General features: G+C 30.8%; 1 protein-coding gene across 4 annotated transcripts in view; it reads left to right on the top strand.

Moving 5' to 3' along the window:
• Elk (Eag-like K[+] channel) overlaps positions 1 to 22,354 on the top strand; it is a 1,090,653-nt gene that overhangs the window by 782,365 nt on the left and 285,934 nt on the right. For all 4 annotated transcript variants that reach the window (XM_072525784.1, XM_072525786.1, XM_072525788.1 and 1 more), the window contains one exon: positions 16,911 to 17,068. In XM_072525784.1, the coding sequence (XP_072381885.1) occupies positions 16,911 to 17,068 (158 nt within the window). The remainder of the gene's footprint in view (positions 1 to 16,910; positions 17,069 to 22,354) is intronic.

A 22,354-nucleotide genomic window follows, 5' to 3' on the forward strand; every position in this document is an offset into this window, starting at 1 on the left:
AATTCGTATAACCAGTCGTAACTGGCTTGCTTATGTTTATTCCACGAAGCAGGTATTTTTTTATTATTTCTTACGGCAAACTCGTATGCTAGTTCTTTTGCTTGTTTGGTTGTAAGGCCATGGTGTAATTTGCTGGCAACATCTAAATAATCTTTAAACATATTTTCCTCTGCATTTGTAAAAATTTGAGCCTTCTTGTAATCAGGATAATAGGTTATTTCAACATTTTCAGATCGTTGTCTATTAATAACGTCTAATACAGCTTCTTTTAACTTCTGGCTGTCGACTGGTGTTCTTTTCTTTGCTCCTTCCCTCCTTTTGTATTGACGTGGCATATCTATAAAATAAAAAACACTCATCTATAAGGAGTTTCTGGGACACTTGATCCCGGGATCACATCTCCCAGATAAGATGTAATCAAGTCTCCCCCAAGACGCCATTTGAATATTTTTGTCTATAAAAATATGACGACAAACTAGAACTCATTGCAAAATGTGCAAAACGTAAACTGAATGATTATAGTGTTAAATAAAAATTATACGAAAAACTCACCTTAACGAATATTAAAGAAAATCAACTTGAAATAATTCTGAAAACGCGTCTCGGTAGGGACAAAAAACTTGTAATAAACACGTGCTCTTCGTTGTGGATTCTAATACAAACTAAATTAAATGGGATCTTCAGACATACTAACAGCTACGCTTTGTTGCCGGTTTTATAATTTTAGGCTACTTATTTACTGAAATTTTAAAGAGTGATCAAGTCTCCCATATGATCAAGTCTCCCTCTTCTTCCCTATTGTTTATAAGCAAAAAATCACGTTTAATATTTTGTATATATTTTTATTTGGTAATTTCTGTCGTCTATAATCAATTATTTTATTTCTTTAGATAAAAGGAAATAAAATAGTCTAAAACACATTTAAACTTATTTTTGAGAATTTTACAAGAATTGATCGAAAAAACGATTAAAAATATAAGAGCTCGTACATCTACAGTTCTAAAGGGCTTGTTCAGTCTTTAAAATATTTTACAATGCAGAATTGTTTTTACAAATGCCTTTTTTGTCTTTTATATTCTTTTCTTTTTAAACAGTAATTTTAACTTTTTGTATGTTTGTATGGAGACTACCCATCTTCCTGTCTTTTGTTTTCTTTTTCTTTTTCTTTTTTTGTTCTCCTGAAGAAGCTACATACAATTGTAGCGAAACGTCGAGATGAACCCACTTTTGGGTCACTCACAAATGACACGGTCCAAACCCGGAAGACGAATAAACTAGAAAACAAGAAAAAATATTTAAAAATATTTAAATATTTTAAATTTGCGTTCTTTTAAAATTTCCGGTGCGTATATATTGAATATCTCTCAGCTATCGCATAAACCATTCTTTTGGCGGAGTAACATTTAAGAAACACTTAACTTTCATAGTTGAAAGTACACGCCCATCGCTTACAGGAAGATCAGCTCTAAATCTTAAAATACGCCATTTTTGATAACCCGTTTTATGTAAATCCGTACGCCTAACATAAACTTCAAAAAAGATAAAACCGATCTAAGCTTGAGGCACGCTCCAATATGGAAAATAAATTTATTACCATTTATACGTCAACTTATAAATTATATTCTGTTATAAATTGGGATTGAATTTTTAGTATTTATTTGAAGCGACCGAAAATTTTAGGAACTGGCTTATTTTGAAAAAAGTTTCTAAAACGCATGAAAAATTGTATTAATTACAACAATCTACAAAACCGATAGCTATGTTCATCTGGAAAATATTCTTTTTCACAGCACTTACCATTTGAACATTTCTTAAATATTAAGTTTGCTTTTTATGATCTTGTTTTAGCAAAATTTTAAATTAAATATAGACTATCTTTAAAATTTAAAGCACTTTTTCTTTAAAATTTGAAGCAATTAATCGGACAAATTTGACGGTCTGTCACACTTGCCTCAATAAATCAGGACAAATGGCAGGTAAATTTTCATAGTATAGCTTGATCAGTGGAGAACAAGTTTTCAAATCGACTGGTATTTATTACCAAAAAAAATATTTAAGTATAATTAAGTATAAAAGTTTTTAGTCTCAAAATACAAACATTAGTGTTTGTATTTTGAGAACGATTTCCGAAGTGGAAATTGCAACGTCAATAAACGTATTTTAACCTTTAATTGTGGCTTATTCCCATTTAAATAGTAATTAAAAGTGAAGACCCTATTGAAGCTGGCAAAGAAATATGACAAGGAGATTGATTCCCTAAGTCCTTTATTGTTCAACCTTATGACGGATAAAATAATAAAAAAAAGTAAGAACTAAAAAAGGATGCCAAATGGGAGAAAAACAACTTATAATAATCTGCTACGCAGACGACGCAATACTACTCTCTCAAAAGTACAGATATACGACGAAGATGCAAGGTGGAGAGCATCAAGAACTGGGTAAGAAATGGAAGAGTAAGATGGAACGATTACATAAGCCGAACAACAAATAGAGTAGTAAAGACGGCAAGAAACGGTTCCCCAATAGAAAGATCATCAGTAGGAAGACCACGGAAACCATGGAACGACAACTTGCTGGAGGCACATTGAAAAACATACATGTCTATATAAAAAGAAGAATAAGAAGATGACTACACAGTTTAGTCGTATGTTAACGAAAAAGTCTATGCTACAGAGGTAAATGCACGTCAGTAATTAAAAAATAGAATTCAACGTTACTGTAATGACATCAGAGCTGATTCCCAACCGTTTAGAAGATTAATAGGGTTTTTAGAAAAAAGGATAGACTTGTGTATTCCTAAAAACGGAGGGCATTTTAAACAATTTAAAATTTATTTTATGTTATTAGTCTTTATTTTAATTTTTTCTTGTGACTTTTTTTTTAATTATTATCTTTATCATTACTTTACAACAGCATCGTTTATTACTTCATATTTTCAAATCAAAATATACCGAAAACGGTACACAGAATCGAGTTTTACCAAAATCGTAGAAAATGTTTAAATTTTTTTTTTTCGTCAACGCCCTTTATCTTGAAAACAGATGGCGTTACCTTTTTTAAAACACGCTGTATATCGTTCTGCCTCTTTCTCTTATCCTTTTTTAAAATAGATAACTAGTTAAATCATCCTGTAGGCTTTTAACTTATATTTATGGTTTATTCTGCTTTTTCGTTTTTATTATCAAAATGTGTTTTATTTCGGTTTTACACTATATACTTGAATAATTTCGTACTATATGACAACATATAGAATACTTATTATAAAAAATTCTCCCCTACCAAGTATTTTCAAAAAAATATTTGTATTGTCCTTTGTGAAGTTATTTGTGTTGAATTAAAAAAGTATTTTTTACCTTTAAACGCAAAGTTGGTAAAAAATGTCCACCTAATGCGTTCTCCCTTATAAAACATTTAATACGTGTTCCAAATTTTTTCAAAAATTATTTATTGTTAAAAACACGGTCCGTTATTACGTTGTAATTTGGTTATGGGTATATTTGAAAATAAAAGTAATATCTTGAGTTAAATTTGGGTGGGCAAAAAAATGTTCTCCCTTCGCAAAACTTGTTACTAAAGGTTTCTACTATAATTTCTCATTAGCAGAAATTTGTTTAGAGTTGCCTCCCCTTTAAAAGGAATTTGACTCGTCTCCGTTACAGTTGCAATTGTCGCGAGCATCTTGGCTTCGCTTCTTTGTTTTGTGGGAATGCGTAGGATCTCTTAGTGCTTGTTTATAAGTAGTAAATACAATTTATTAAACATGAGCAAGTATTTATCAGAACGCGAGTTGGATTTAGAAATGGAGAACGTACAGAATTGTGATAGTGATTTAGACATTGAGTATGACGGTAATGATTCCGATGTAAGCAAAACAGACGATTGTATTTTATACAGAAGATTTTATAATTGATGATTCTCAGAATGACAACTTGGATGTAACTCCTCTGTATTAGTATATGTGTAAAAGACGTAAAACATACTCACCCTTCAAGAATTAGTAGAAGATCGAAGCAGAAGTTATCGTTACGTCTATTGCAATTAATTTTATAATTTCTCCACGATGACATACTCGACGTAATTATTCGCCAGAATAATGAGGAGGCCGAAAAAAAGAATGTGGAGAAAATCGACAAATCTGAATTACTGACAGTTATCTAAGGTTGCTACTATGAGCAAAAACAGATTTGTAGATTTGTTAAAAGTTTTGTGATTTAATGATAGAGAGACAAGGGAAGAACGGCGAAAGTAAGATAAATTTGACACCCTTAAAAATATCTTTGAATTATGTCGATGTTCAGAGAAAAGTGTCGTTTTAAAATGTTCATGAAAGATAGACCAGGACAGTATGGATTCTTATTCGGATTTTAGCAAATTATAAATCTTGTTACGATCTGAAAATGTAGGTTTATTCTGGAAAGGGAATTCGAGGGTGCCATATTAATGCGAATGACACCATCTTTAATAAATCTGTATAAGTGGTAGGATATGCAGATGACATAGACATTATTGCTAGGTTCACAGAATCTCTGATCGAAGCATTTCGATCACTAAGGGCGTCTGCACTTAGAATGGGATTAAAAATAAACGCACAAAAAAAACCAAGTATATGTATTGTACTAGATCAGGCAACCAGATACCTAGACTATTAATTGATGATCTGGAACTAAAAGGTGTGGACACCTTCGTCTACCTGGGCTCGCTGCTGATCAAAGACAACAATGTCAGCGAAGAAATTAAAAGAAGAATAGTGCTTGCCAATAAGTGCTATTATGGCTTGAGGAAACATATGGCCCCAAAACTACCCAGAAAAATTATAGTTCTTCTTCTTCTTCTTCTTCAGTGCCTTATCCGGTCCGAATGTTGGCGATCATCAAGGCTATCATGGTTTTGTTGACTGCTCTGCGAAACAGCTCCGCTGAGGTCATCCCAAACCATTGTCGGACATTTTTCAACCACGAGATATGACGGCGTCCCGGTCCTCCCTGCCAAATACTTTACCCTGCATAACGAGTTGAAGAATTCGATATTTTTCTTCGTTTCGCATCACGTGGCGAAAGTACTCAAGCTTACGTTGCTTAATTAAATAAAGCACTTCTTTTTCTTTTGTCATGCGGTGTAGGACCTCAACGTTGGTGACACGGTCCACATAAGATATTTTTAGTATCCTTCTGTATATCCACATCTCGAAGGCTTCGATTCGTTTTTCAGTGGCTTGCGTCAGTGTACAGGCTTCAACTCCATATAGTAACACTGGAAGAACGTAGCATCTCACTATCCGCATCTTGGTTCCCAAACTGAGATCACTGCAGCACAGCAAGGATCTCAACTTAATAAATGTAGACCGTGCAATTTCAATTCTGGATCTAATCTCTTGAGCGTAGTCCCATTATACGTTGAGGGTAGTTCCGAGGTAAGTGAATCTGTCAACTCTTTGGATCTCTTCGCTACCTGCCATTAGTGCCCCGGGATCTAAATTTGTACGGCTGACAACCATGAATTTAGTTTTCTTAATATTAAGGTTCAGTCCGTATGTTACGCTCACAGTTCGCACTCGGTCTAGTAAGGCCTGCAGATCGTTTAGGCTGGTTGCTAGTAACACAGTGCAATTAAAGTTACCATATATAAAACACTAATAAGGCCAGTGTTAACATACGGCTCTGAAACGTGGTCACTTACACAGAACGACCAAAAATTGCTTAAACGTTTCGAGAGAAAAATTCTAAGGAAAATATATGGAGGAATCCAAGAACAGGGTTTGTGGCGTGACAACTTTGAGCTATATAGAAGTTTTGGGGAACCTGACGTTGTAAAATGTATTAAATTAGCACGCCTTCAATGGATAGGTTGTGTAATTAGGCGAGATTAAAATGCAACGATCAGAAAAATTTTCGACCGAAGAGGACCAGTGGGAAGACAAGCCAAAGGAAGACCAAAACCTAGGTATCAAGATAACATAGAGGATGATCTAAAATCCATTGGAGTTAAAGCGTGGAAAGGAGTTGCCAGAGACAGGGACGAATGGAATGATGATGATTCTGGAAAGGTGGAAAGTATGATATCAGAGTCTAGAGATTCAAAAGAATACAGGTCGCAAGGTTACTACCGATTGACATTACAGTTCCATAGTTTCATAGAGCTAGCAGAAGATCTATATAAAGATTTCGACACATACACTATGATAGGTACATACTATATAAACTATACTGAAATAATATGTTCGCCTTTGCGGATTCCTTTTCCGGAACTCCACGAGTTACAATTAGAACTTCTCACCAATATCAGTAGGATAAAATTCACAAAAATACTAATGTTCTTACCTACACAACATGATGATGATGTGCTGAGCAACGATACCAATAATAAGTCCGTTATAAATCTATTCTATAATGCGACCAAGGGTGAAGTCGACACAATAGACCAAATGGCGCGGTCTTACGGTACAGTTTTACGAGATCTACATGAATATGGCCATTGTCAACATTCTTTACATTATTAGACATTGCTTACTTGAACACATTTTTCTTATCTACACTTAATTACCCATATTGGTATATAAAAAAACGTAATAGAAGGGTTATTTTCCTCCAAGGGCTAGACATTGTAGTTGCAATGAAGGATACCTTGGAGCAAAAGCTTAAGGCGTAAATAAAGCTAAATATGACGATAAACCTCACACTACAAAGACGCGGTGTTCCGTTTGAGTCAAAGAAGCTATTGGTAGAAATAAAGGTGTAAAAAACTGTTAAAGATAACCATAGTGTGTGCGAAGTGCAATATATCTGTGGGTGGCAAACATAGTGAATAAACCGATGTCTGTTTCACTTGAAATTGAACATTGGGAGTCGGATTAGCCTTCTTATTCCAGACTGTTTTTTAATAGTTCGTTAGTTTCGTAAGGTTTGTACATCGTTTATATTAATATTTCAGAAAATGCTGTGTTTACTACGCATAAGATTTTAAGTTTAATCCATTTCTAACATTTGTAACAACTCTTAATAAATATATAAGTAATTTTCGTGGTAGATATTTTTTACTCACCCTTCAGCATACATGAAACCTACATATTGTTGGACGCCTAAGGGTTAGTATGGGTAATTTATTTACTGAGGGTTAATTTTTACTATTTTGCTAAATTTTCGATTAAATAGGGATACACAAATGCTTGTTCGTTTCTATTAATTTAAATCACTGCGTACATTTTAAAAAGCGATACAGCAACAAGTGACAGCAATAATTTGATACTCTCTTACTTTCCCATTTATAGCTTTCTCCACTTACAGTAAATTTTATTACTGTAATTTGTCTGAACAAAGCTTTTAAAACTGTCAGAATTAATTACAGTAACAACAGCGTGAATAGATCAACCACAATCACGTTAAAATTTGTTTTTTGAACACGGCATTCTTGAATATTCATACGTATTATTAAAACATGCAGGCAATTAAAACTGTATGCAGTTCATACAGAAACTGTTTACTTTTGAAATAATATTATTGACTTAAATAAAATATCTTACGTGCTATTCATTCGTGTAACTTTACCAAAATATTGTGTTTTGGTTTATGGACTGTTGTTGAAATTAAATTGATAGTGCCACACATTAAATTTTGGTTGCTATGTATATTCCGATCCACTGTGATATTTGATTTTGCACATGAATGTCAACAAATATACAAATAGCTAATCGCTGTTATTGAAACACTTTCATTGCTTTAATAAAACTATATATTTAACTATATAACTATATATAACTATATAAAGAACCATTTTAAAACAAAGAAAATATAACAAAAATGAAAAAAAAGATAATTAAGATTAAGATATAGTGTCGAAAAGTAGAAGCGGGGAGGTTTTTAGGGGAAAAGGGGCACGTCACGATTTCTGGCAAAACTACAAATTTTTTTCATGCAATTTGGTAAGACCTTACCTTTATATGTTTAAAAATCACCTATATTTTTTTATTTAAAATGTTTGCTTTTTACAAAAAGTCGATGTTCTTTTTGTTTTTGTTGAAACCTCCTTTTCCTGATGGTGTAAAATATACATTGCTATGGCGAATTTTTTTAGAAAATGTAAAAACCCAAAAACATGAATTCGAAACTGTTTGACCTTATGTAAAATTTTAAGCTATTAAATTTAAGTAAAATAATGATTAATTATTGTAATTTTTTTTAGAAAATAGTTTAAAAATAGCTATTAAAACAAATTTAGAACATGAAGTTACAAGAATGCAATATTAGCATTATTAAAAAACACAAATGCAATAAATATTAACATATAGATTCCCGGAAGCTTGATCGTTAAAAAACATGCGAATATTTGTTAAAGAAAAATATTTACGTTGGTTTTAAATCAATGTTTGTTCAAAATTTATTAATGAACTTTTCCTGACTGATAATTAATTACTTTTTAAAAAGTATACATAAAATACGAGTATTGTTTGCATTTATGTAAAGAAAGAGCAGAATAAGCTATAAATATTACAAAAATCGGTAAGATAGTTTCGAATAATATAAATATTACGTTCAAATTCAAATTATGTGGCACAAAATTATTAATTAACTGTTTATTGAAAAATTTTAAAAATGTCTTATACTATATAAAACAGGTTACCTATAGTAACAGTGTGGTTCCAAATGTACTTACAGTGCACAGATTCTAAACATGCCGGTGGGAGATGGCTTCTATGCGCTGTATTATAGTCGATGTATGAGAGAAAGTTTTCAAAATAATGAAATAACAAATAATAATATAAAATTTGTTATTTCTTTATTTCGAAAACTTTTTCTCTCATACACCAACTATAATACAACGCGTAGAAGCCATCTCCCACCGGCATGTTTAGAATCTGTGCACTGTAAGTATATTAAGTTATTGAAAAAAGATATCAATAATTTTTTTAGTTGCAGATATTGTTTTATAATTAAAATCTAAAATCTATAATATTACGATCTGATCCAGTAAACCGTTGTTTTGCCAAATAAATTTTTTCCAGTTAATACTTGCCGCATTATTGTAAACTATTTCTGTTGCTACCAACAATGTAATTTCGAAGCAAAAATTAAATGTGCAAATATATACAATAACAATTTTCAATTAAAAGTGACTCATCTACAAATTGATCTGAGAGCTAACTACATACAATAATGTTAAATGTTAGAACTAAATTCTTACCGGTATACTGTATCCAGAAATTTAATGTCTCAATATAAAAGTTATTTTAATAACAGCTGTAAAACTAAATAATCCCTTGTAAATACTCTATTGTTGTATAATTATCACAGCTACCAAAGCTGCCAGGACCGGCATAATAGCCAAGCATAGCACGACTGTATATAGGTATATATAATCAGATCAAATATTATCATTCAAGCATAATGTCAAAAAACTCTTTTTATAAACATACAAATTTCCCATAATTATTGTTATTAATCATTATTTTAAGTCTCAACGAAGAAAATGTTTTGTGTGTGTTTTGTGTTTTATTGGCACTAGTTTTCACACTGGCCAGCAATTTCATAATGATTTTTTTAGACTATAACTTATCACTAACTCAGGGGAGTAATGTGTAGTGTCTGTGTTAAGTAAATGTCTTGTTACTTTAGTAAAGTCGACTTCATTGTCTTTACAAAGAGACGCTTTTTGTATCTGAAGGTAATCTTTAAAAGGTTCATATTTATTCATGTTGACTTGTTATGTTGATTTCCGTTTCACGTCTGAAAAAGTTGCCAAAAAATGGGAAATATTCTTCATTAATAATTTTACGAAAAAAAATTATTCTTCAATAAAGGTTATGCATCACATAGAAATCATTAACAGATAATCTTATAAAATATTAAGTGGTAGATAGGAAAAATCAAAATTATTAATTAATACTGAAGAGGAAAGTGATTTTAAATTTAGATATGCAAGAAAATGTAATTTTAAAATGTTTGTAGCTATTAAAAATTATATCCAAGTTTAGATACATGGCCTTCTCATAATTAAATAATACATTTAAAGTAAAAAGTAAATAAAAAAATACTTTTGCATTTGTTGATTTTGTATATTGAATAAGGTAAATTAGAAATAAAATTAAAAATTAATGCACCTACTGATACATCATTAAAAGGCCATAAATCTAAATTTAAAAATAATTTTTAAATCCTACAACCAAATTAAAATAACATTTTATGCTGCACCTAAATTTAAAAGCACTTCACTTTTAAGCATAAATCAATATTTTTGATTTTCGGTGTATACCATTTTAACTTTTATAAATTTGATTATTGATTATTGATTTCTATGAAATGCAGAAATGTTTATAAAGAATAGTTTTTTCATGAAATTAATAATAAAGAAATTTCCCGTTAGTTGCCAACTTTTTCAGACATACTTTGTACCTTACTAACAATTAAAACACTTCTTTCCTTACATGAAGTATAAAATATAATCATATTTAGCTATATGTATATATCTACATTAATTCATTTTAATTTTCACTTCATCTTTTTATTATTTCACTTGCAATGTTTTTAACAAAACAAAGATTGTTTATGACTTTCAAAATTTGGATATATTTAATAAAGAATCGAGACAGAAAATATAATAATTAGTTAATTCTAATACTCCATCAGTTTATGTATTTTTTCCCTTAATTATCTAGATATTCATTTAAATTAAATATGTAATGTAAATGACAAATAAAATATAAAATTCGTTAAGCCGGCCCTTTTTACTATTTACCTGAAGAGGCAAATCCCTTTATGGCTTCGACTTTATCAGCGGGATACTTTTAAATTCTGCATAAGTCAGTTCTTATAATTGTGAATGAAGTATACTTACTGGGGTTATATTATTGTGTAGATTTAAGAAGATTCAAGATTTATTCAACTACGTTTACAAATTTTACATTTGTTTGTAGCAAGTCAATTATATATATAAGTAAAAAAGAAAATATATAACATACACAAAATACAATAGGAGATGAAAATACATTAATGCGCATTACATAAAATAAAACAAAATATACAAAATAAGACATATACCAACATAGTGATTACATCCATTTATTCATCGAAGTTGTTTTAAATCCTTAGGTAGGACATTGTATATGTTATAGTCAATTGAGTTTTTCTGTGATTTACTCAAACGATACTTAACTGTTCTGATGTTATTTGCACTTCTTGTGCTATAGTTATGTAAGTCAGAGTGTATGGCACTCATCACATCTAAAAGTGCATGTGTTGTGGAACGATCCTTTCTAAACCCATATTGTGAACTAGTAAAAAAGGTATTTGTTTCGAAGTACGATATAAGACCTTCTTCAGAATTTTTTCGATTATTTTACTGAATATCGAACCGATGGAAATTGGTCTATAATTGTCTACAAGGTCACGATCGCCCTTTTTAAAAATAGGAACAATCTTGGAGTATTTAAATGGAGTTGGGAATATCCCGATTGAAAAAATACTATTAATGAGATGTGTGAAAGCTTTAGTAATTATTTTACTAATGCTTTTGATAAAAGATGCGTTTAGCTCATCAGTATGCAAATTGAATTTTTTAATGTTTTTATAACTGTAGATACTTCTTATTGATTGGTTGGAGATAGAAAAAATGAATTCGATGGAGCTGGAAATTTTTGATAGATTTTAATTATCTATTAGAAACGTTGCTAGGTAATTTAGATCAAGATCATCGTTAAAAATGTATATGTTTCGCCAATGTGAATAAATAAAAGGTCGGGAAGATCATGCACTGACGCTATATTTAAAATGCGGCAAGTGCAAAAGAAATCATTAAAATACAAAAAACCGGCATATCTATGTTTCTTTGACCTTAAGAAGACATTTGACTGTGTCAAGTTAAACGACGTTATCCACTTATTATACGCAAGAGAGATACCTCTAGGAATAATCAAAACAATTGAAAATATCTACCAAAACAACACAATAAAATTAAAAGTGAGAGAAGAACTAACCGACCCCATTGAAGCTGGCAATGAGATAAGAGAAGGGATAGGAAAAATTCCCTGAGTCCTCTATTGTTCAACCTGATTATGGATAAAATAATAAAAAAAGTAAGAACTGAAAAAGGATAACAAATGGGAGAAAAACAACTTAAAATAATCTGCTATGCAGACGACGCAATACTACTCTCTCAAAGTGAAGACGATTTACTACGTATGCTGCACCAATTTAATATAATCGCCAGAAAAAATAATATATAACATGTTAATATCCCCAAAAAGGACAAAATGCATGGCTACAACAGCAAATTTACTAAATTGTAAAGTGAAGCTGGAAGGTCAGATAATAGAACAGGTGATGGAGTATAAATATCTAGGCATTACAATATTTAGTTACCGAAAGCTCGAAACTGAAGTGGAAGATCAAGTGAATAGAGCAAACAGAGCCGCAGGCTGCCTAAATAAAACAATATGAAGAAATAAAAATATCGGAAAAGAGCTGAAAGTCAGTATTTATAAAACAGTCATCAGACCAATAATGACATACGCGGCAGAAACACAACCTGACACAAAGAGGACAAAAAGGATGTTAGAAACAGCAGTGATAAATACACTTAAAAAAATTGATGGCAAGACACTATGAGACAGAGCTAGATGTACAGATATACGACGTAGATGCAAAATGGAGAACATCAAGAACTGGGTAAGAAATTAAAGAGTACAATAAAACGATATATAAGCCGAATGACAACAAATAGAGTGGTAAAGGCGGCAAGAGACGGTTCCTTAATAAGAAGCCAATCAGTAGGAAGACCACGAAAATGATGGAACGAGTGCTTACTGAAGGCATATTGAAAAACAGACAGAGTAATTTTTACAAAAGTAGATGGTTTCATATAATTTGTCCCCTAAAAATATACTTTTTGCATACAGGTGAGATTCACGAGTTAATAGTTAAACAAGTTCGTTGAATACTTTGAAACATCGGTAAAATTATCAACAGCTCGCTGGTCTATTATATATTTACATCGTTAGTAAGAATGGGAATGTGAGAAATACTTTATTTGTTCCACATTCTATATCTACATACTTATTGTGTTCTCTTTCTTGTGAACATATTTATTAAATAGACTTTATTATATCTATTAACTTTAAAATATTTTCTAAAGTAAGTAAACAACAGAAAAATAACAGAATAATATGATTTGCTGTTTATTTTTTTTTATAGCATTAAGATGGATGTCGTAGTAGGTTTAAGTAGTGTACAAAGAAAGCGCAAATTCACATCCGTAAAAAAAGCAGATTATCTTTAAATTGTATAAAAATTTAAACAATACACTACGTACAGTAAAAGCTTGAAAACTGTTGCTCAGTGTTCATTTTTAATGGGTGTATCCGTGTCATAAATTGAACGTATTCTACATTAGGATAGAGGTAATGGAGAATGATCTTATTTTAAAAAAGAGCAAAGAGTCGTTGAGGATAATATTAAAAGAAGATTTAAAATTAATATATGCCAAACGATCCAGTAAATCTGTCTTAATAGAAAGAGAATATTTAGTCTCATGGCGGTGAAGATATCTTCGCTCTATTAGAGAGGTTCGTGCTGCCAGCTAAAGTTTGACCTACTGTGAAAAATATTTATTATCTAGACAAAACGTGGGTGATATGCTGGCCACACAGTATCTAAAATCTGGCAAGATACTACTATAACGAGTTATCGTCAAGCATTTTTTGACGGTTTATCAACAGGGTTACGAGGACCAACGGTTAAAGGGCAACGACTGATTGTCATCCATATGGGTAGTAGAGTGGCTTTTTAGACGATAGTGTACTAATTTTTTTATTAAAAAAAACAGGGGATTATCACGAAGACATGGACGCCCATTGCTTTGAAAAATGGTTTGAATAATTTCTTTCACGAGTCGAGTCAAAATTCGGTAATAGTACTGAATAACTCTTCTTATTACAGCCGATTAGTAGAACATCTGCCAACTATGGCCACCAAAAAATCAGACATGCAGAGTTGGTTAGGACAAAAAGAAATTCCAGTTTCCAAGGACTGAGCTTATAAGTGTCATTGATCAGCATCGTGACAAATATCACCAGCATGTTGTAGATACAATGGCTTGTGCTAAAGGCATCAACATTTTAAGACTTCCTCCTTACTATTGCGAGTGAAACCCGAAAGAATTATTCTAGGATCAAGTAAAGGATTACGTAGCTAGTAAAAACGTGACGTATAAAATTTCTGAACGTTTGTTAAGAATCACAATGAAACGAATATGGAAAGAAAATTGGGATAATGCCGTAGCCCATGTGATCAAGTAAGAAAAGAAAATGTGGAGATTGAACAGATTGGTAGACACAAAATAATAATAGACTTAAGTGTGACTGGGGATTCTTCTTCGGACGAGTCGCTGGATTCAAAAATTTCATAAGCATTACTTAGGTTAATATTTTCTTGCTTTGAAGTTCTACTTCTATACAAATGGAATATAATAATTATTTTGCAAATTTGTCTGCTCTTTAAAGTACTATATTAGACATTCAATAATGAAAATGAAATTTTACTTTATACAACTACAAGATATTTGTCAAATAAGAATTATATATGTCTTAGATTTATTTTTTACGTAATTACTAGTAATTACTTACTAATTTTTACGTCTTTAGAGAAGACTAAAATGTAAGTTAACAAAAGAGACGACAGTCGCACGGATTATTTCAGAGAAGCTGAGTAACATATAGCAAACATATAATGCATAAGAATCAGAGAACCAGAATATATTTGAAACCTTTAATAGGATCAGAGAAGAACATTTAAGAGAAAAGAAAGAGAAGAGGAAAAGTTGGATAAATGACAATATATTACATATATTATTGGGAGACTCATTAGAGAGCCGATAAAATAAAAGAAGAAAAACATTCAAAGTATGCCAAGGATGATCAAAGCTATCATCTAAGCTGAAGAAGTTTACACGAAATTTAAAAAAAAATGTATATTTAAGGCCAAAGAAAAAAATGTTTCAAAATTTTCTAAAATAACCTGTTCCTGATCTATTTTTATATTATACTCACATCATTAGATGCTTATATGCAGTAGTATACTTTTTTAAACACCAAAATAAAAAGTTTTTTGCAGTGATCATAATAATTTGATCATCCATTGTATAACGAAGTTCCATTTCCTGTTTCACTACATGACGAAAATAGACTGATCTTTTCAAGTCTTACAATCTTGATTATATTTTCTCCCTTTGTTGCTTTAGGCGGCTTTCTATCTTGCAAATTTTTCGAACATGCAGTTTCTCTATTTTTGCTGGTGTTCTTTCCATGCTTTTTATACATTTTTTTAATTCCTTGGGCTTTCTTTGAGTTAGTGGACTTCTTTCTCTTTTCCTTTTTATACTGAAATCGGCATCCAAGAAACATCCAAGAGGATGAAGACTCGACTTTGGGGACCAGTTTACCGCTATCTCAGCATTTGCGCATTTTACAAGCATTAGTTGACAAATTTTGGAAGATGTGATAATGCCATTTTATTGGACATAAATGCTAAATTCAAAAGCTGCAACCTATGGGAGCTACAACAAGAAAGGCGGACAATAGTCAAATAATTAGACCTAGCTGTTTCAATCAATTCAAGATTCCTTGTATGGTTGTAGTGTCATGGGGCCAAATGACCGTTTTAAATATCGAAACATTAATAACAGCACAGTTTGTGTGTTTTGTTAAGTTAGTTTCAAATGTTAAGAAAATTTTACAGTATATATAACATCGATAATAAATTACATATTGAGTTGTAAGTTATAAACTATTAAAACCTGTATATACTTTCTTATAAACTATTTGTCATCTTTTGTATTTTAGAGAACTGATGAAGCTTTAGAAATGTAAAGCGAAACGTCTTTAATTAAACCAATGAAGTAGCCGACTTCCTTTTTTTTTATTTTGCCAACTTTAATTACCGATTAAATATCTGCATTTACTAGTTGAATACTTTTGATATTGTAACGATAAGACTACCAAAGAGAATTGAAATACTATTATAAAAAAAATACCTCAATTAACCTTGAGAGCTTATCGTCTATGCTTTGCCTAGCTCAGTCTCTCAAGTGTGAATCCGTCTTGTCTTAAACTATGAATTAAATAATGAACATTTAGCTGGTAACAAATAAAGCAATAATTTAACTAATCATGTTTATATAAAATGCACAACAATGCCTAATGCTTTACAATAAATAAATTTGAATGATACTTTTGGCATTGATGGGCTGCTTCTTTCTAGTTTTATGTTGCTTTTAGATTTGTAGTTAGGTCATGTTGTCGCCTCCAGATCATGAGAGTAGGTCTTAGATACAGCTGCAGTTGATTAGTCACATAAATTCCATATTTCTCCATAAAACATTCCATAGAATTTTAATAAATAATCCAATAAAATCTCCAATAAATTCTCTAATAAACTTTCAATAAACTAGAATATTAAATAGCCTGTATTAAAGAAACATCAAAAGGGGTTTAATTTCCTTGTCATTTTACAAAATTACAATGAAACAAATAGCAGATGACAAGGATAAATATATTATAATATAATTAGAGATAAATGTATTATAAATAATAGAATTATAAAATGAAATATAATTATTATTAAAATTAGCTTAATTCTGTTAGATTCCTACATGCATATACAATTAAAAACATGGTTTTAAAAGAAGTGAGGTTATGAATATAAAAAACGCTGTCAGAATTATAAAATATAGATTACAATGAAAGTACTCACCCAAAGAGAATTCTGCAGACGATAAAATTAACCTTATAATAATTTTTGCCTTCTTTTATAAATAATACTTTTATATACTTTTAATAATATTGTCCCCCCGTTATAACAATACAGTCTACAAACATTACATAAACTTTAATTTTTTTGGATTCTACATCATATTTTTTCTTGTTACAGACATATTATTGAATTTTCGTACAACGTATGTAAACAGAAAAGGCGAAGTGGTGTCAGCATGGAAAACGATAGCCATCAACTATTTACGAACGTGGTTCCTCGTCGATCTGCTCGCCGCCCTCCCTTTTGATTTATTGTATGCTCTTTCTGGAGCTGAAGTAAGTATCCACTTAAAACGAATCAAATATTTAGTTTGGTAAAAAGGGATATGATAGATTTAAAATTAAATTTTTATTTAAGATTCAATTATGCTATTTCTTGTTTATAAATATCAAGATGAAATCGTAGGCTGTTTTAATGAAAAATTAGTTTATTTAGAAAAAAATTATATTTGTTTAAAACTATAAAGGCAAACTTAAATCTAGTAGAAAATATATTCTCCTTTGACCGTAATTACTGCTTTTACCCATTTTGTCATCGATTCTACGAGCTTCTAACAGTTCCCAGATATCCTTTTATCTCGAAAACCTGAATAACCGATTTTATCATTTTTATTTTTGTAGTACAGTCGATTTTGGCCAGTCTAGCTTTGCTAATACTATAAATTATCAATGGGGCTGAGGTTGAGCGAATTACCGAGTCAATCTAAAACATTAATCTTCTTATTTTTTTAAATTCTATTATCTGCTTTGACTTGTGACAGGAAACAGTCTCCTGTTGAAGAATCGCTTTTCCTTGGGGCTAACATTTTTGGAGTTCTGTGTCCAAACGCTGTTCCAACACAGATTTGTATTTTTGTCTGTTTATCATAACTTCGATTGCTACCAAAAATCCAACCACCATGTATGAAAAACATCCCCAAAACATTTTTTTGACTGGATTTTTACGGTTTAAGCAATATGAGATGGTGTAAAGTTTTCATTGTCAGACTTCCTGACGAATTTAGACCGCTGATCCTGAACTATAAAGTAAGTTTAATCTGTAAATAGAAGTCTTTTTTAGGGTCCTTTCTTCAATCATCTATAGTCCAATTAGAGTATTTTTTTGGCTCATAATGGCCTTTGTTGCTTTATTCGTTTAGTTAGTAGCTGTTTTTTCTGTGGATGCTTTGCCCTTCTACCATTCCCCAAAAATCTTTTCCGTACAATTAAGTCACAAGTCACTGCACTTGATGCTGCTAGATTTTGTAGGAGCTCTTGGCTTGTTTTTCTTGGGTCCAATTTGCTCTTTTGAAGTAAAAATCTTTCATCTGCTGGTGTTTTTTTTTCTCTTTCTTTCGCATTTTGCTAACATTTTCACATCCATTGATCCGGTTTTTTGTTGACGCTTCAAAATCTTGCTTACTACCCCCTGACTCACTTCACACATTCTTTCGATTTTTCTTTGTGATATAGAAATGTATTCACTTAACGTTATAATCTTTTCACGGATCCTAGGCCTTATACCCCTGATGGAATTAAACGAAAAAAATTACTAGTAACCGAAAACTATACAAAATAGTACAAAACAACACAAACTTAGTGGGAAATATCCTAAAACATCCTCAAATAAAAGATAAAGAAAAGTAAGGTTATGTTTTCAATGCTTGGTCAGTTGTAAATGTGTGGACAGTGTTACCAACTGTGAATATTGAAAAATGTCATTATCATTCCAATAACTCCCACAATATTGTATATTAATAAATTTGTATAAAACGTAGCTTTTTATTCATTATAAAGCATAACCCAACATCTTTAAATTATCTTTTATTAAAAGTATTACTACTTTTATCTCTCCCTTATACAATCAAGTGGTAAATATTTAGTTTTTTCAACCATGTTGGCAATTTTTTTCCTCTTTTTTAAATTCGTAGTCTCCTTCCTATTTTATTCATAAGAATGTATGTGGTATGAAAACCGTGATTATCGAGAATTTATACCAACTGAAAACAAAAACTCCAAGATCAAGAAAAGCTTGTCTAGAAGAATTATTAATTGATTTAGCACAGTATATTAATACTACTCCACATAAAAGAGAAAATGACAAAGTTGTTATAAAATTTGCAGACGGCACAATATAAAATAATACGAAATGTATTATCGAAAAATCCCCAATGGATTTTATGGACACAACAAACTGTATAAGTCCGAGAAACTTAAAAAAATATTGGACTATAAAATAAAATAAGGTAAAAAGAAAATTAACCCGCAAAAACCGTATTATTTTAGGTTTGTGTGTTTTGGAGGTTTTTACTAAATAATTTAGCCAACTTTTTTATCTTTATACATATACCATGAGACATACAATCCAGTAAAATCCCCAAAAGCACTTGAACACCGAGTTTTTCGTATGTTTTAAGAAATTTCTAGCTTCTATGGATTTTCGCATAAACGATTCTTATATTTGCTACTTTGTGGCCTCAAAGTAATATTTTTATATTTTTAATTATAAATTGAAGACGTATTGAATTAGGTTGTATGAACCTTAAATAATACGACTAATCCCGCAAAAATCCTTAAAAAGCTTGAAAAAAGATTATTTTTTGGGGGTTTAAAGCAGTTTTGCTCAATTTTTTAAGGTCCTAAAGGCCTCATTTACTTTAAATTATATATAATCCATCAAAAACCTTAATTTGATTTATTTTATTGAAGTATATACAATAGGAATGATCCCCAAAAAGCCCCAAAAACATTTATCCAGCTTTTTGAAGGTTGTACAACTTACGAAAAAATTAAAAAAAAAATCAGAAATATATTTCGTGATCAAATAAACCAAAAAAAAAATAGATCTGCATCTATTTTTCGGCAGCTGTAGATTGGCATCTACGATGCGTTGACGTTTTTAGTGGCGGGGGGTGGGGGATGAAGAGCTAAAATTGCGTTGTCTTATTTTTAAATTATATAAAACCTTCTTAGGTCTCCTCAGAGCGACATACGTATAATCGGATGAGAGAGGCTCTGTATTGAAATCAAATTTTAAAAATATTTCTGCTTTGTTCATTTACTCATTACCGGAGTATTTGAAACTAATTCACGAAGGATATTTGTCGTGGTTGACGGCAGGTAGTGGAATACAAATTATAGATTTCCCTTGCCAGTGGATTTATCAATCTGTCTGCTTTGTATAATACAAAAAGCACAGTAGAAAAATATTTGAATTTAGTTTCGCAAAGTAAAACATCAAATTTCTTTCTACTAATTTTGGCAGAGGCCCTGTATTGAAATTAAATCTCAAAAGTCTTTCTGATTTTAATAATGGTTCATTTTTAAATTGGATAATTACAGATATTAAATTGCTAAACTTGGTATCAATATATTGAGTTTTGTATTTAATTTTTTGACGAAAAGTGTATATATATTTTTAAAATGTAATCCATAATAGACCCTACATACTGTAGTTTGTTGAGGTCGGATTGTTCAAAAGCTTTTAAAAATATAGAGCGCGTTTCATTTAAAATGAAGGTAATGGACTATGCTAGACTTGTGTGAATCATCCTGTATATTCAAATTTATATCTTAATGCTCACATTTGAATTAAAAATTTTTCGAGTCTCAGCGTTTGTTTACATTTTTTAAAATAAGGACACAAACAATTTTATTCCATAAATAATTTTCACACTAAGTATATGATTTCTGTAAATTTTACCCTCTGTTATTTATAATAGACCCTACATGATATGGTTCGTTTGGATCAAACTGTGAACATTTTAAAAATATAACAATGTACAAGTCGTTTCATTAAACATAAAGATTATGGACTATGCTAGGCTTCCATGAATTACCCTTTACATTTAAATTTATGCGTAAAGTACATTTATACGAGTATTTAAAATAATATTATTTAACAAGAAGTATTATATATTTTATTTTTTGTTCATGGTCTCGCAAAACTGCAGAAAATTACCTGACTCTTTTTATTTTATCTATCGCGAATATAAAGTATTAAGCAATTACTTAATATAAAAGGCTTTGTGAGGAAAGTGTATTGTGCATATTTTGGACTAAAAATTGTTATCAAGATAAAGTTTGGATTCCTTTTGAAGTTTAAAAAAAATATGTGAACTACCTTTAAAACTGAGTTAAGGATAAAAACAAATTTCCACTTTGGGGTATTTATAGTATGGCAATAATAGCAAAGGAGCTATAGTGGCGACTTTTTGATGTGAGACCAAAAGTTCAACTCAAAATTAAAAAGCTATGTTACGAAAGATACCAGATGAAAAAAAAGTAAAACCTTAGGATGATTAGTACTCTAGCTCTGAGTTTGACATTGAACTAAATTATTTCTTCTAGAAAGATAAAAATGATTTGGTGAGAGATCTGGATTTTCCTAAAGATGCGGCTGAGTTGCTTGGATCCCGACTCAGGAGTAAAAATGTATCAATACATGGAGTTCTTTTGGTTTGAATACCATGAAAAGATTTTTGTACCTTAGTTCATCCAAGAAGAAAATCTAATTTATTCTAGTGACATAAAAGTTTTATGGCTGAATTCAAAATCGAGTATGAATGAACTTAACGGTGCCGGCGTCTCTTTATGGACCCTAATCGCAGCTTCAAAGCAGGTTTACTCCATTACGATTATTTTGGATGCTGCCATTCGTACTGTAAATTCTATGCTCTTGAAATAGTCCTAGGAGAACTTGATTTGCAGTTGGCAAATTTGCGATAATTTGAATATCTTTCGTATGCCAAAGTTGGGAGTCAAAGACGCTTACAGTTGCACAAAGCAATGTTGTGCAAGAAAACTAGTTACAAGCAGAAAAATTGGTACTTTTTTCATTTTATATAAGGTTTAATCTTAGAAATAATTTTATAAATATCATCTAAAGGGCAGAGACTCGAAAGACTTTTAGCAGATCAGAAGTTTCCAAATCCATGTTGAAGATTCAAAGACAAGGGTGGTTTTCATTTAAAGATATTGTAAAGATACTTTTCTTCAATTATTTTGAGCTGCAAAGATCTTATTTACAAAAATATAGTAAAAAGAAGTTTTCAAGATGTGGGTTGTTGTATAAGCTAAAAGTTTTAGTTTTTCCACTCCTACCTGAAGTTTTTTCTCAGAATTTGCGAGCCATGAGTGACAAAGACGAAGAAGATAGAAAGAAGATGTAAAGAAAAATAAAACAAAAAAATAATAGCAGACTACTGCTAGATGCTAAAGAAGGACATTTCAAATAGAATATATAAACGAAAATGTACCAAAAGGAGCTTTACAGTAAAGAAACAATTTTAGGTAAATTCACCAGCTCAGTTAAATTCAAAAATAAATCTTTAGAATAATAGACGTGACTTTACATATTTTTATATGCAGTACTTCGAATTCAGCGCAGGACAAACTATATAAATAAATTAAAATTACCGAAACAGCTTTTTATTTTTTTTTGCAGAGCTCTGTAATTCAAGAAATGCTTAAAGAATTACTCTGAATTTTAAGAAATTAAACAACCAAAAACTAATAAAAAAAGGATATGATTACGCTTACTTGGGAGAAGCGTATACTTTTTTATTAAAAAATCCCTTAACA

The sequence above is a fragment of the Diabrotica undecimpunctata genome, chromosome 3 (genome assembly GCF_040954645.1).
Source record: "Diabrotica undecimpunctata isolate CICGRU chromosome 3, icDiaUnde3, whole genome shotgun sequence".
Lineage (NCBI taxonomy): Eukaryota > Metazoa > Arthropoda > Insecta > Coleoptera > Chrysomelidae > Diabrotica > Diabrotica undecimpunctata.